The following is a 15,826-nucleotide window of genomic DNA, read 5'->3' as shown; positions in this document are numbered from 1 at the left end:
CAGTTTCCCTATCTGCTCAATGGATATGAGACACTCGCCTTGCCTGCCCCATCGGGCAGCCATGAGGATCACAAGGGGAAGAAATGTGGCAACACACAACAGTGAGTGATGATGGAGGAATCTGACCCCATCCGCCTGCCTGTCATGTAGCCTCAGCCAAAGAGCAGACTTCAGCCCCGTCTGACCACCTCATGGGTCACAAGCAGGCCCCTGCCTGGATGACCCCCCCTTTTACCTGTCACCGCCTCCCAGGCCAGTCCCTGCAAGGAACAGCATCTTTGACCATGAGGAACCTAGAGACGTGGGAACCCCTTGTGATCTGGTAGCAAATGGCCACTTTGGCCGGAGACACCTGCAGTCTCACCTCTCATTTGAGCACCTGAGACCACAGAGGCAGGGGTGGCGGATGGAGTAAGAGAGCAATGCCCAGGCTGTGCCCCACTGTCACTACCTATTGTCCCCATGGCCGCGCCAGTCTCCCTGCCAGGCCCCTGCGATGCCTCCCCTCCACGGTCTCCACCCCTGCAGGAAAGGGGCTGTGCGTGTTCACCCATCTTCTCCTTCTCCTCCTCCCCACTCTCCCGGCCCCCCAGTGGCCCTGGGCCACCTCTCTCTGCAGGCACCACCTCAGACGGGGCTGCTCAAAATAAACACGGGGGCGGATCGTTTCCCGCCATGCCTCGTCTGGGAGCAGAGAGGAGTGGGGCAAAAATACCAGCAGGCCCTGAGCAGGCCCCGCGCGGAGCTCAGCAGAACAATGGCTGCCACTCCAGGCTGCTTTAAAAAGAACATTTTAAAAAATTCTCCCTCCCCCTCACTTTTTTTTTAAAATTCATTAATTTTTTGAGGCTCCAGACAGCAGGAGGTAAATTCACCCCAAGGGTGGTGATGTGAGGTTCAAACAGAAGACTCATAAATAATTGCAAATTAGTGAGCACCTACTACGTGCTGGGCTTCTTAATGCACTTAACCCTGCCAGCCCCTCTGTGCAGAGGGTCCGTGTGCCGGTTACAGACAGAGCTGCTGGCTGAGGGAGGCCAAGTGACTTGCCCGAGGCCGCCTGCTGGTCAGCGGCAGAACCAGGGAAGGAGCCCAGGCAGGGGCAGCAGGGGGCGAGCAGGGTACAGGCCAGGCAGGGAGGCCCTGAGATCGGGCTGGTGGGGAGGCGGAGGGGCCGCGGCCCACAGAACCCTGGCAAACAGGCCTCTGAAAAGTGGCCCTGATCTGTAGCATATGCCAATTTCTGTGGTGTAAAGACTCCCACCACGGCCAATTCCAAGCTACCAACTGTTTAAAATCAGGCTTTCGACGTTCCCGAGTGACAGAAAATTGGCTCTCGCAAGCCGGTTCCCACAAGCCCCTGGCGGGAACCGTGCCCAGGCAGCACTGTGACAAGCCGCTCAGAAATTAGAGCCAGGACCCCAACATCACTGTTTCCCCACGAGACCCCCCTCCGGGACCGCTGGCCCAGCCAGGCTTCTGCCCCCACCCCACCGGCAAGCCTAGGCCAGGAAAGGCCAGGAGCCTGAGCCCTAGGCCAGGAGGTCTGGGCTGCCTCTCTCACCAGCTTTACCCTGCAGACAGCCTTCCCCCCAGTCTTCCCCAGAGACCTTTTTAATTAAGCTGGAAAGGCTGGCAAACCAGCAGCTCCAAACAGAGTGTCGCTGCAGCCCCAGGGGCCGCATTTAAGGAAATTGAATGGAGCCAGCGCTTGGAGAGCTAATGAAGAGGGAAATGAGAGTGTGGCCCATCGCGGGGCGCAGTGGGCGGGTAGAGGGCCTCCGCAGAAAGCTGGCGGCAGGAAAGCAAAGGGGGGTGCCACATTCTGAACCCCGTGGGGGTGTCAGTCTTGCCACAGAAAGATGTGGGTTCAGGGGCGCCTGGGTGGCTCAATCGGTTGAGCATCCGACTTCGCTTCAGGTCGTGATCTCATGGCTCTGTGGGTTCAAGCCCCCCTTCGGGCTCTGTGCTGACAGCTCGGAGCCTGAAGCCTGCCTCGGATTCTGTGTCTCCCTCTCTCTCTGTCCCTCCCCTGCTCAAGCTTGCGCACTCTCTCTCACCCACTCAAAAATAAATAAATGTTAAAGAAAGATGTGGGTGGGGCACCTGGGTGGCTCAGTCGGTTGAGCGTCCGACTTCAGCTCAGATCATGGTCTCGCGGTTCGTGAGCCCTGCGCCAGCCTCTGTGCTAACAAACAGCTCAGAGCCTGGAGCCTGCTTCAGATTCTGTATCTCTCTCTCTCTCTCCCTCTCCCCTGCTCATGCTCTGCCTCTCTCTGTCTCTCAAAAATAAATAAATGTTAAAAAAAAATAAAAGAAAGATGTGGGTTCAAACCTGACCCCTGATTGTCTGTGGGACCTTGGATCAGTGACATCCCCTCCCTAGGCCTCAGGGTCACTAGCTGCCAAGCAGGGTGCCCTCACGGGGTAGGGGTCAGGTCAACGGAGGAAACCCACCCAGGGGCTAGGTGAGTCAGAAAACGGTGTTTTTCGAATGGAGCCAGGAATGGACTTGTCACACAGGCCGTCACCCACGGTATGACCTATTTGCTGGGCACATGTGTGCTAACCCCCCACAGCCCTCCTTCCTGTGTCCCTACAAGTAGCCTCTTATCTCTTACACATCCTCCCTGTGCTCCTGCCATCTCCCTTGGGGCCATGTCTCTGAACCCCGATGGCCCAGGGGGCCTGGGACACACCATGAACTCAGCCAACACCCACTCTGCACTCCACGCACCCAGTGCTGAGGACAGAAGAAACCACAGGGTTGGCCGAGGAGGGAGACGGGGGACAGTCTTTGCAGGGCAACCCTGGGGCCACCCTCACTGCCGCCGGGCTGCGTGGAGGGTGGACTATGTGGGGACATCAGGGACAGGAGGACGCCCAACCTGCTGAAGGCACTGCCACAGAGGGACCTTGGCTGTCAGAGGAAAGGTCTGTGTTTTGTGCCGAGGGCAATGGGGAGCTGCGGCAGGTTGGGGAGAGGGGAAAGCCCGGCCTCGGGAAAGACCACGCCAGCTGTTTGGGGGGGAATGGACAGGAGGGCTCGTGGGAAAGGCGATGACCGGAAGTCAGGTTTGGCAGGACGGACAGGGGAAGGGCTGTGGGTGCCTGGTGTCCAGGCCGCGCCACTCAGGAGACGGGAGCTGGATCTCAACCCAGCGGGCCCCAGTACCAGCTCCACCTCCCTCGCTCACTCACCCACTAGGCACACACCTGGAGCTTCCCTCTCCTCTGGGCTGGGCCCGGGGCTGGGCACTGAGGCCACAGGGCAGAATCGGACCCGGCCCCGGTCAGGTGGGAGACAGACACCCAGGGGATGTTCAACAGCCCGGGCTGCGTGGGGCCGGCTTGGGCCTAGGCGTCCAGCCCTCCCCCCACGCCCATGCCCGCCCCCGCGCCCAGCGCCCGCCCCCACTGGCCTGCTCATGGTGTTCGATGCCCATGCTGACGGTGTTAACCAAGATGGCCATCATGATGCCCCGGTTGAAGTACTTGCTGTCCACGATGCCTCGAAGCTTGGCTCGGGTCTCCCGCCACACATCCCCGCACAGCCGGGCCGCCCCGTCCGCCTGTTCCTCCTCGTCCTCCTTCTCCAGGCCTGAGGAGGTCCCATCCTCGCTGCTCCGGGCCCCGTCCCCATCCACCTCCTCCGAGTCACCACCTGAGCCACCAGAGCCCGAGCCCTCCTGGCCCGAGTCGGTGCTGCCCGGGCCCGAGGGCCGCCGGCTCCCCTCGTGCTGGCAGCGGGGACAGCTGGCAGGATCGGAGGCCAGCATGGCAGAGATGGGCTGCACCGGTGTGTGGGGCATCGGGTCCAGGGGACTGTGTCGAGGGCACAGCTCTGCGAAGCAAACACAAGGCAGGGTCGGCGCCTCAGGTTACACAGGCTTGAGGGGCTCCGAGGGGGCAGGACCTGCCCACCCCAGGGGTCAAGCTAACCCTGGGACACATGTGTGCTTCAAGTTCCTGTGGCTCAGGTTCTGTCTGGGTGAGGAGGTCGAGTGGCTTGTAGTTCCTGGGGGATTGGCTTTACCTCTCTGGGCTTGGCTGGCCCCTGTGACAAGCGAGGGCCGTGGGGAGGGTTCTACTGTGGATGTGTTGGCGTGCCTAGAACAGTGCCTGGGGCACGTGTGTTTGTCGCCTGTCCTGGCTACATCATCTCCTGGCCCGAGGCCCAGCCCTCCCACGGTCCTGCTTGCTCACATTGGACTTGGGGAAATGGCTGAGAAAGAGTTTCTAAAAGAGCTTCTAAAAGAGTCAGCTTGATGTGGCAGACGGACGCCCCTTAGAGCCAAGGTGACCTCTCCATCTTCAATTCTCCTCCCACCTGTATGTGGGGCTTGTGTCCCGGGGAGGGAGGGAGGCAGGAGCCCTGGGCAGGAGGCAAACCCTTGCTCTAGAAGGCCCCTGAGAGTCGGGGTGGCTCCAGGGGAAGCAGGCAGGAGGGGCTGACGGGAGGCACAGCAGGGAGTGGGGGGCAGAAGTGTTCACCCCGTGTGCTGCCCCAGGGAGAGTTTAAGAAGCCTGAACCAGTCTTAGACCACAGTTCTGCCATCTTTAACCATTTCAAGGAGGTGTCAGAGAGGTTCTTCCTGGGTGGTTTGGTCTCTTCTTTATGTTTACCTGTACTGTCCCTAAAATACACGTTTTCCTGGTGCGAGCAAAGAAAAGCTATTAGTGATATTAAAGGGAGGAGTGCCTGGGTGGCTCAGGCGTCTGGCAGAGTCCTGGTTTCTGCCCAGGTTATGGTCTCAGGGTTCATGGGATCAAGCCCCATGGGGGCACAGTGCGGAGCCTGCTTGGGGTTCTCTCTCTCTCTACCCACCCTACCCTGTCCCTCCCACATGCGTGTTCTCTTTCTCTCTCTCAAAATAACTAAATAAACATTTAAGAATAATAATAATTAAAGGGAATGAAAAACACGTAATGCCTACCCTCCCTTTCCAGATTTGCCTCCCGATATCTCCTGAAACCCCGGACGAGGCCTTCTGATTCATTCATCCCCTGGGAGCCGGCGTGGGCAGGCAGAAGCCCGGGGTCAATCCCACTTCAGTAAGGCCCACCTCAGCCCCACTCGTGCCTGGGGCTGGGCCCCCTGAAACTTGTTTCCCGGGGAAGCGGGAAGGTACTGAGGCCCAGGGGCAGGGGGCAAGGTCCCCCTCCAGAGAGCCCCCTGGACTTCTTTCCACACAGCTTCCCCGGAGAGGGTGGGGGGCAGCAGCAAGAAGCCCGCGTCATCCAGGGACCCTGCAGGCAGACCCCAGCTGCCCCGTCCACGTGCTGGGCCAGCCCACGGGCCACCTGGAGCCTCCCGCAAGACCACGCCTGGACGGCTGGCGCCCGAGGAGGGGTGGGCGGCAGCTTCGAGCATCAGTTCTCTCTCCGGCTTGCCTCCCAAGAATCTCAGGGCTTGAGAGCTGCAGGGGCAGGGCCCGGGGGTGGCTGACTCCCCCTGCGCGTGAGCCTCATCCTCGACCTGACGGAGCAGGAGACTGAGGCCCACAGAGGGGCCCAGGCTGTCCAGGTCACACGCTGTGCACCTGCTCCGGGGCTGGGACCCTGCTGACTTCCGTCTTGGCACCAGCTGGGGGGCGGGACTCCTCTCCTAGGGCGCATTGGCCTTCTCCGGGGAGCTGAGCGGGAGTGTTCATTTCCCTCTGGACGCAGGCCCAGCAAACCCAGCTCTGATGTCCCTGATGCGGATTTTGTCACGGACACGCTGCGTGACCCCAGGTGACTCCCTTCACCTGTCTGAACCTTGGTTTTCCCATCTGAAAACGGGATAATATAACTCACTCTGCCCTCTTCTCAGGACCGTTTTCTAGAACAGACGAGAGAGTGAATGGAGAGCCCCTTCTGAGCCTAACGGCCCAGAGACAGAAGATCTCTGGTCCCCGACACACCATGCCTCGGCACGGTGGCCACAGCCCCCTTATCCCAGGTGGCTGGTCGTCACTGCTCTGGCGTGCTAGCACGTGGTGGCAGCAGGAAGCCACGTGGGGCGTGAGGCAGGCTGAGAGGAGTGGAGCGTTAGCGTTTTACCAGACAGGATAGACAACCGTCCGTTTCTTTCAAGTGTGAATCCCGGGCAGAGCCTGGGTCCACGTGTGACCCCACTGGGGTCGGAAGGGGATCCTCCAGGGCTCGGGGTGCTGGGTGCCCCCAGCCCGAGGCCAGCCCAGACCGGGCACCGGCAGGGGGTCAGGAAAGCAGGGAGGGAGCAAGGGGCACGGACCGGAGCTCCCGAGGGAAGACCCGGGTTCTCAACCTGCCGGACGGCTCTGCCTGTGCCGAGGAGACAGGGGGGCGCGTTCGCCAGCGGTGCCGTCGCGGGGTCCCCAGAATCCCCCGCTGGAGGCACACGAGGCCTGAGCGGGGCACCCCGGAGGCGGCGGCAGGCGGGACCACTTACTGTAATGCCTGGGCTCCTTGGCGCGGGGCCCGGGCTTGGCGGAGGGGGACGCCCCCGGGCCCGGGGCCCGGCGCCGGCTCTGCAGGGCCTGGTAGAGGCCCAGGGCACGCCTCCTGGCCTTGCGCAAGATGTGACAGACGTACTGGAAGATCTCCTCGTAACAGTCGCCGGGCTCCGCGTAGCTGGCCACCGTGCTGGAGGACAGGTAGCGCTGCCGCTGCTCCAGCATCAGCCGGTGCTCCCGCTGCTTGGTCTCCGAGAACTGGGTCGCTATGACAACGAGGCACAGGTTGATCATGAAGAAGGAGCCCACCTGTGACCAACGGGAGGAGAGGACAGGGACAGGGACAGGAACAGAGGGGACAGATTGGTGGGGGGAGGCAGACGTGGGGGAGAGGGGAATGAAGGGGTAGAGAAAGAGAAAACGGGGAGGCAGAGGTGATGATGCGGTGACAGAGGTGGGGTGAGAAGCAGAGGGGTACCGAGGCAGAAAGGAGGACAGGAGGAAGAGGGGCAGGGACAAATCCGAGGCACGGAGCAGGGACAGGACAGAGCCAGGAGACAGACAGCCAGAGCCAGCAGGAAGGACAGAGAGACGATGAGGAGAAACACCGAGAGGGAGGGACGGAGGCTCAGAGAGTGCAGAAGCGGAGGGCGTGGGAGACACAGGGTGATGGGTGCGAGGAGGCGGGGAGAGAGAGGGGCAGAGGGTGGAGGGCCCAGAGAGACGGAGAGGCACGGGCACAGATAGGGACAGGAAAAGACTGCTGAGGCCTTGCTCTGACAGGAGGCCAGGGCCCCAGGACAGCGGTGGCCCAGGCAGCTCCCCAGGCCCCACTGGGACCCGCTTTGAAGCCCGATCCCCCAGGCCCTCGGACCCCGGCCAGGGACGTCAGTGCTGAGGCCAGGGAGGGAGGCCCACACCCTCTCAGGCTATCCAGGCCCTGAGTCCCACCCCGGCCCTACCCTCTCTCTGGCCTTCACTTTGGCCTCAGTTGGGCATCCAAACAAAAGAGAAGCTTCCTTCAGACAGGGTTTACTTGTGTGGCTTTATCTGTGCTCGGATGGAGGTGGTGGGGGAGGCTACCCAGTCAGTACTAAGAATCCCACCACCTCATGATGCAGGGCCCAGTTCCAGTGGCCTCCACAGGCCGCAGAGGGCACAGGTAGGTCCTAGTTGCCAGAGGGCAGACCCCTCCTCTGGCATTCGCTAAGCCCTTGAAAGAGATCAGCGGCCCTACCAGCAAGGAGGGTCCACCTATCAGCTTTTCATCCTCCTCCGGGCTACCTGCCGGGCAGTTCACGCAGGCCACAGTCCCAGCCACTGATTCACCCTCCCCTCCTGTCCCCACGTCACAAAGAGGGAGCTGGGCTTCTGGGGTTATCGAGGGCTGAGGGGAGGGCTTCCTGGCTGGAGGACCCTGAGAAAATCCCCAGGTACAAAGATGCCCCTCATTGGCCCTCTCGGTTCTATCTTCCTCCAGCGTCTCCTGGAGATCTGCTGCGCATCGGGCCCCTGTGACGGGTCACCAAGGAGGAGAGGGTGCAGACCCTTCTCTCCGGGAGCTCACGCCTATCAGGCTTCTAGACAGCCTGCCTCTACAGCCACTGCCCCTGTGACCCAGGCAGCTCCCCCCTTCCTTCTGGACCTCCGTTTCCCCGTCTGTAAAACCCAAGGCTCAGGCAAGACAAGCTTAACACGTTTCCAACCAGAGGGAGCGCTGGGCACCAGAGTCTGAGGGCTGAGGACCTCTCACCTCTCTGGGGCTCAGGATCCTCACCTGGGGAACAGAATGGGTAGGTGCCCCTGCATGGCCAGGATGGTGAGGGCAAAACGGAAGCCCGGTGGTTCAGGCTTTGCTCTCCGGACCCTTCCCAGCACCCAGAAAAGTTCAACATCCTCAGCCCCCTGCCAGTACCCTTTCTCTTGTGACAGAGCCACCTGGGGCCCAAAAATACCAGCAGTAAAAGTGGCAGGGCACATTTATTGAGGCTTACTGTGTGCCAGGGGTCATGCCCGCCTCAGACTCTGTCTCATCTAATCCTCCTGAGAACCCATAAGCCTAGGTGCCGTCACCATCCCCCACGGGACTCGGGGGAGCTAACAGACGTGGCTCGTGTCACGCTGGGAGTTACCAACTTGACATCCCCACCCCTAACTCTATCAGGAGGGGCAGACCACATTCTCCAGTGCTTCTCTGGAATTCGAGGCTCCTCCAGCAACCCCAGTGGTTCGAAGTGCCTCCAATCAGGACTCTGTCCATGTCAAGGTCTCTGCAAGTTGCCCCCTGCCCAAGAGGCTCTCCCCCCGGCTGCCTGCCCTCAGCCTTTAAGGCTCAGTTCTGGTAATCACCTCCTCCAGGAAGCCTCCCACTCCCCTCTTCCTCCTCCAAGCTAGATTAGAAAACTCCTTTGGGCTCCCTCAACCTCTCAGGATTCCTTCTGCCGTGGCTCCTAATATGCTGTCTGGTCAATGTCAAGCGTAGCCCATCTTCCCGCCCCCCGCCCAAGACTGTGAGCTCCTCGAGGACAAGGCCGGGCCCACCTCACTGCTCAGTGCCCAGTGTTCGGCTCAGGGCCTGGAGCAGGGCAGGTCTCCCTGATGGTGCTGGGGAATGAACAAACCAATGGATGAAAGGCAATGCTGAACAAAGTCTCAACCCCCTTCTTTTTATCTGGGGGTCTCTTTACAGGTCCAAGGCCCCTGCGTCCCCCAGGAAGGCATCAGAGCAAAACCAACAGCAGGTACGTCTCGGGTCACTTGCCAGCTTGTCCTGAACCCCCAGGTCAAGGTGCCACCAGCTCAGGAAAAGGTGCTGCCCCAGAGAGCCAAGCATGCCCTCTCCCACCATCGGGACACCAGAGAATCCAGCCTCACAGCAGTAGGGAGTGAGCCAGCACTGACTCGCCCAGGAGAGAATCACCTTGACATTTTGGGGATTGTGCTGTGGCTGAAGCCGCAGTCAGGCATGACGAGGTGGATAAGCTCGCTCTGGGCGGACTGTGGAGGGAGGCAGGAGGGGCTTCCCAGAAGGACCCTGCTCCGTGAGGCAGACAGAGCCCCGCCTCCACCCCCTAAGCCACCCCCGCCCCCTGCATCCGAGAATTTCAGGGAGCCCTGTGGGGAAGCAGCCCCCGGCTTCTGTTTCAGAGCATCTCCCCTTCCCACCACGGGAAAAGAGGAACAAGCTGGAGCCCTAGACAAGCTCCCATCCTGGGGCTGCACCTAGCTACGGTCGTGAGAAGAATGTATTCCCAGAGACTACGAGGCAGAGAAACACGAGCAGGAGCGACTAGATGGTCTTAAACGCCCAGAAATGAGAAATGAAGGCAATCGAGAGTGATGGATGCTTCCCGCAGCCGCGCTGATGAGTCCCTTCAGTCACCCGCTGCTCGGAGGCATTTAAAAATGGCTTGGCTGGTTCAGTCAGTGAAGCACCCGACTCTTGGTCTCAGGACTGTGAGTTCGAGCCCCGTGTTGGGTGTATGGATGACTTAAAATAAAAGAAAAAAAAGAAAGAAAGAAACCCTGCCCCTCCTGCTCCCTCCCACTCAGCTCTCTTGGCTCTGAGGGGCTCCCTGGGAACCCCCCAGCCCCATCCCTGGCCCCTGGGTCCGTGAGCTTCCCCAGAGAGCCCCAGCTACCCTGACACGTACTATGATAAGCAGGATAAAGTAGATGAAGTTGTAGAAGGAGTGAGCATCCATCACATAGTACATGATCTCCACCCAGCCTTCCAGGGTAATCACCTGCAGCCAGAACAAAGCAGAGGACCGGTGAGCCCGAGACAGGAAAGGCGGCACCCTCAGGAAAGACAGGCGACCAACGCAGCGCCCCAGACAGAGGCCCCACTGTGTGCCAGACTGCTGGGCACACATTCTCTCTCGAACCCTCCACAAGGCTCCACGGGACGGCCATCCTCGTCGCCCATACACGGGTGAGAAAACTGAGGTTCAGAGAGGTTACAGTATTTGCCCTCTGTCACACAGCCAGGAAGGCGGGGAGCCAGACCTGAGCCTGGTCCCTCTCCAGTCTCCCTCACCAAGGCAGGAGGGCTGGAGGCAGGGGGCCCTGGACTCCAACTCCAGCTCACCAGCTGGGCCTAGGGTACAGCTCAGCTGAGCCCAGGAGTGTGGCTATGATGGGGCTGGTGTGACTGTTGCCCCCGTTCTCCTTCCCAGAGAGGGAGGCAGAGCAAACGCTGGGCGCTCCCTAGCAACTGCCCTCTCCCAGGCAACCCATTCACACCCCTGGGGGCTGAGGGTCTCAGAACACAGCTGCTGGGCTGTGATCACATCCCATCACGCCTTGCAGCTCTGAATTCTGTGATCTCGATGCTCCCCAGAGCAAAGCACACAGAGCAGCCGCTTTGATAAGGCCCTCCCCTCTTCTCGGGGCTTCTCAGCCACCACCCCTTGCTCCAGCCCTGTTCTTCCTTCCGAGGGCAGCGGGAAGGTGACCTTTACCAAGCGCTCACTCCACACTTGGCTGACTGTTCGGCTCCCATCATCTAGCTTCTTCTTCTCAGCCACTCAGGGTGAGAGGGGGCTGTTATTACCCCCACGTTAAAGGTGACAAACTGAGGCACAGAGGCAGGAAGCGGTACCCAGTCTTAGAGCCCTCGTTTCCTCAACACGCCCCACCCCGGTCGTCTGCAGCGCAGTGGGGCCGTGCAAGGCACACAGTAAAGTTAACACTGTGAGTGTGTGTATATGTGTGCACTGAGTAAAATGTATTTCTTACTGACTGATCAACGAAAAACGTCCGAGAGATTCTACCCAGACAGACAGACAGCTCCTTGGTGCTCACCTTGAACCTTCCCTGCACTCAGGCCTTGGCTCAGGTGGTCACCTCCACCAGGAATGTCTTTTCCCCCACGTCCTGTGTGCAGGCCTTGCCTGGTCAGCCCCTCTAACAGGCGCGAATCTGGTCTCTCCCCTCTAGGTCTGTACCTCACTGCCGGGATCCATCGGTCCCCAGGCAACCTGGGGTTCCACAAAGAGCACAGGCTTTGGGGGCACCCGGCCCTGGGTTAAAATCCTGACTCTCCACTAACCAGCATGTGATCCATCAAATAGCTTGCTTCCTTTCTCTCAAACCTCAGTTGCTCTGTCTATAATAGGGGCACGATAACGCCCATCGCGCCAGCAAGTCGGGCAGATTTCAATGAAACAGGCGGCCAACACCTAGCACAGAGCCCCCCCTGCCAGAAGAAACTGTTCCCCCCCGCCCCTCACCCCACCCCACTCCAGTCTCCCGGGCCCCAGCCTGTGCGCTGGTGCCAGGCCTGAGCGGCCTCACCTGGAAGATGACGATCCAGGCGTAGCCGATGTTGTCGAAATTGATGGCACCCTTGTGGGGGTTGGCGCTGCCCGTGCGGCACACGTTATAGTAGCGGTTCCAGTTGACGCACAGCCCGCTGGCATTGAGGTCCTGGCGCCCCGCCCCGAAGTCGTAGACATCATCCTTGGACAGGCAGCACTCACGGCCCTGCTCCTTGAGTGGGGGGATCTCGTGGCAGCCCATGATGCCATTGTCCCCCGAAAGGGAGCAGATGAAGGGCATCTCGTCGTCCTCCTCTGGCTGGTAGTAGGGGGGCAGGGCCACATCCCCTTGTCTGTGCACAGGTGATGGCGGGGGGAAAAGAAGAGAAGGGGAGGGGTCACCACCAGGAGGAGCAGGAAGGGGAAAGGCCACATAGTGTGACAGAACTGTCCCAACAGGTCCTGTCACTGCCTCTAGACCTTTGCCTATGTTGTTCCCCCACCTGGGACGCCCTTCCCCATGGTCAAAAAATCTCCCACTGACCCACTGCAGTCAGTTCTAGGGTCCCTTCCCTAAGGGGGCCTCCCCAGGATGGAGCAGGGCTAGTCCCTGACCCGCTGTGGCCAGACTGTGCCCTGCACACACCCGCATTGCTCCTAGGGCATATGTACCCAACTACTCTTGGAGCCTGAAGCTCTTTTAGGACAAGGACGGGGTCTCAGGCTCCCCAGTCCCCATACACTGTTCGGTCAGCACAGAGTACACGTTTAATCAACAAACGTTGAATTCTACTGATCCAACAGATGAGGATCTGATCCTCTGCCTGCCCCACCCCTTCCCATCTATGTAACCTTGGGCTGTTAACTTCCTCTCTCCAGACCTCAATTTCCTCATCTGTAAGACAGAGATGACAATCTCTGCCCCGCCCATCCTGTGAGGTTAAACAATGAGTCATTGCAACCCAATCAAAATCCCAACTTGTTTGTGTCTGTGGAACCTGGACAGATGGTTCTAGGATTTATCTGGATGGAAGAATAGGCAAGACAGTTTTTTTAAAAGGAGAAAGAGGAGTGGAGTCCAGTCTTACAAGACAGCAAAATACAACTACAATTATTACTAGAGTGTATAGTATTGCAAGAGGAACAGAAAGATTCATGGAATACCACAGAGCACAGGGACAAACCCATACATAAAACAGAACTTAGTCTATTACAGAAACACCTTTTCAGATCCATGGGGAGAAGAAAAATTAAACAATAAATGCTTCTGAGACAACTGTTATCTGGAAAAAGAATAGATCCCTACCTCACACCATATACAAAAATAAACTTCTTGGGGCGCCTGGGTGGCGCAGTCGGTTAAGCGTCCGACTTCAGCCAGGTCACGATCTCGCGGTCCGTGAGTTCGAGCCCCGCGTCGGGCTCTGGGCTGATGGCTCAGAGCCTGGAGCCTGTTTCTGATTCTGTGTCTCCCTCTCTCTCTGTCCCTCCCCCGTTCATGCTCTGTCTCTCTCTGTCCCAAAAATAAATAAAATGTTGAAAAAAAATTTAAAAAAAAATAAACTTCTTGAAGACTTGGTATCAAAAGAAAAAAAAAAGAATGTAAATAATCTCATTATTAATTATTTATATTGATTGCACATTGAAAATAGTAATCTTTTGGATATATTAGGTTAACCAAAATATATTACAAAATTTAAAATAATAAACTTCTGGTGGATTAAAAATCATAAATGCAACAAACATAATCACAAAAATATTACAAGAGAACGGGAAATATTTCTGTTAACTCAAGATATATAAGGCCTGGGATACCTGGGTGCCTCAGTCAGTTAAGTGTCTGACTCTTGGTTTCGGGCTCAGGTCACGATGTCACATTTCATGAGTTTGAGTCCCGCATCGGGCTCTGCATTGCCCGTACAGAGTCTGCTTGGGATTCATTCTCTTTCCCTCTCTCTCTGCCTCCTCTCTTTCTCTTCCTCTCTCTCTCAAACGAAATAAATAAACTTAAAAGAAATAATTGAGGAAAAAAAAGATATACGTGTAAGGCTTTCCTGGATAAAATCTACAAATCCAAATTCTACAAAGGCAAAGTTCAAGACTGACTATATAAAAATGTAAAACTTCTATGAGACAAAAGAGAGCATACTAAGTAAAAAGACAAGCTAAATAAATAAATAAATAAATAAATAAATAAATAAATAGTAGAGGCAGGCAAACTTTTTCTGTAAAGGGCCAGATAGGGCCATATGGTCTCTGTGCCAATTACTCAACTGCACTCTTGAAATGCGAAACAGTCATAGGAAATAGGTAAACAAGTGGGTATGGCCGTGTTCCAATAAAACTTTATTTACAAAAACAGGCTAGAGATTGCCACTGTCCTGGGATAAGTATTGGCAATATATAAAACAAATAGAAGACATCTAGACTATGTTAAAACCACCTGTCACTCAAAACCACCTGTGCCCCCACTAGGGGGTAAAAGGACAAAAGAAAAGAAAAGAAAAGAGAGAAGAAAAGAGAAGAAAAGAGAAAAATTTCACAGAAGAAATAAAAATGGCCAAGATGCTTGGCGGGGGGTGGGAGGAAGCCAACGTATCAATATACAGGAAGAGACGCTCACTTGACTGATAACAGGAAAATGCAAACAAAACTAACACTGAGATCATTTTACACCCATCCAAATGGCAAATATTTCAGGCCGATGGTACTGAGTGCGGAAAAGAGTGAGCACAAACACACATGCGCATACACTGTTGGTGGGAGTGTAAATTGATATAAACTTTTTGGGGGGCAATTTAGCGGCATCCGCCAACAATGAACACGTACACATCCAACCCAAATACAAATGGCCACCTGGCAGTAATAAAGGCACCCCTGCAATTCAGTGGAAAAAGGGTGGACTTCTCAACCAATGCTGCTGGGACAACTGAATATCTGTACAAAAAGGGAATCTGTACATACCACACTAAGAGACGGAATACAGACCCAAATGTGAAAGATAAAACAGGAAAGCTTCTAAAAGAAAACACTGGAGGATATTTTCATCACCTTGGGTTAAGAAAAGATTAAACTGGACACAAAAAGCAATACTGTAAAAACGACTGGTAATCTGGACTTCATTACAACTAAGGGCTTCATCGTCCAACAGCACCATTAAGAGACATATCTATCTATCCACCAAAGGACTCAACATATCTATCCACCAAAGGACTCAAATCGAGAATACAAAGAACCACTGCAAATTTATAATAAAAAGAAAGACCACCCAATCTAAAAACAGCGAAAGACTGTAAGAGACACTTCATAAGAGGATACACGTGAAAAGTGCCAACCGTCACTAGTCATCAGGGCAAAACAAATTAAAACCACAATAAGGTACCACTGCACTCTCCCTGGAAGAGTGACAGTGAAAAGGACTGACGTTACCAAATGTCGCTGAGGATGCCGGGCCACCGGAGCTCTCAGACTTTGCTAGCAGACATTGAACGCAACCATCTTGGAAAGCCATTTGACAAAATCTACTAAAGCTAAACGTACGTGCACCCTTAACAATTCCACTCCTGGGTATTTACCCAAAAGAAAGGATGGCTATGTCCACCAAAGATATGTATGAGAATACGCATGAGTCATAAGAGCCAAAAAAGAAAAAAAAAAGAAAAAAAAAAAAAAAAAAAAAGGAACAACCCAAGTCAACAGTAGAATGAAAAAAAAAAAAAAAATAAGTAGTCGTATATTTGCTCAATATATACCCACAGCAATGAAAAAGAAATAAAACCCACAAGAACGTGGGTGAATTGCAAAGACACATTACACTGAGCCAAAGACGCAGACACAAAAGGTAGCATCCTGTATGACTGCATTTAGAGAAACCTCAAGAACAGGCAAAACAAATCTACGGCGATAGAGGTCAGAATAGTGGCCGCTTTGGGGTGAGGGGGACAGGAACCGGCAAGGGGCAGGAGGGAGCCTCCCTAGGCCCCCTAAGTTTCTCTGGGTAGCTTTACACTGGTGTGAACCCACGTAAAACATCATTAAGCTCTACACTTTCGTTGTGTCCACCGCTAAACGCAATTTGTATCTTTAAGAAACAAGCATAAAAATATACATACACTTTGGGGTGCCTGGGAGGCTCTCAGTTAAGCG

At 56.0% G+C, this 15,826-nt stretch overlaps 1 protein-coding gene across 1 annotated transcript in view; it reads right to left on the bottom strand.

The window, feature by feature from the left end:
- The window catches only part of CACNA1I (calcium voltage-gated channel subunit alpha1 I), a 102,638-nt gene that overhangs the window by 32,745 nt on the left and 54,067 nt on the right, over positions 1-15,826 (bottom strand). The window contains 4 exon segments of the mRNA XM_032594039.1: positions 3,423-3,844; positions 6,416-6,728; positions 10,073-10,165; positions 11,718-12,033. Coding sequence (XP_032449930.1) covers positions 3,423-3,844; positions 6,416-6,728; positions 10,073-10,165; positions 11,718-12,033 — 1,144 coding nt within the window.

This window comes from Lynx canadensis, chromosome B4 (assembly GCF_007474595.2).
Source record: "Lynx canadensis isolate LIC74 chromosome B4, mLynCan4.pri.v2, whole genome shotgun sequence".
Classification (NCBI taxonomy): domain Eukaryota; kingdom Metazoa; phylum Chordata; class Mammalia; order Carnivora; family Felidae; genus Lynx; species Lynx canadensis.
Note: the sequence above shows the minus strand (reverse complement) of the source record. Positions and strands in the feature narration are given on the sequence as shown.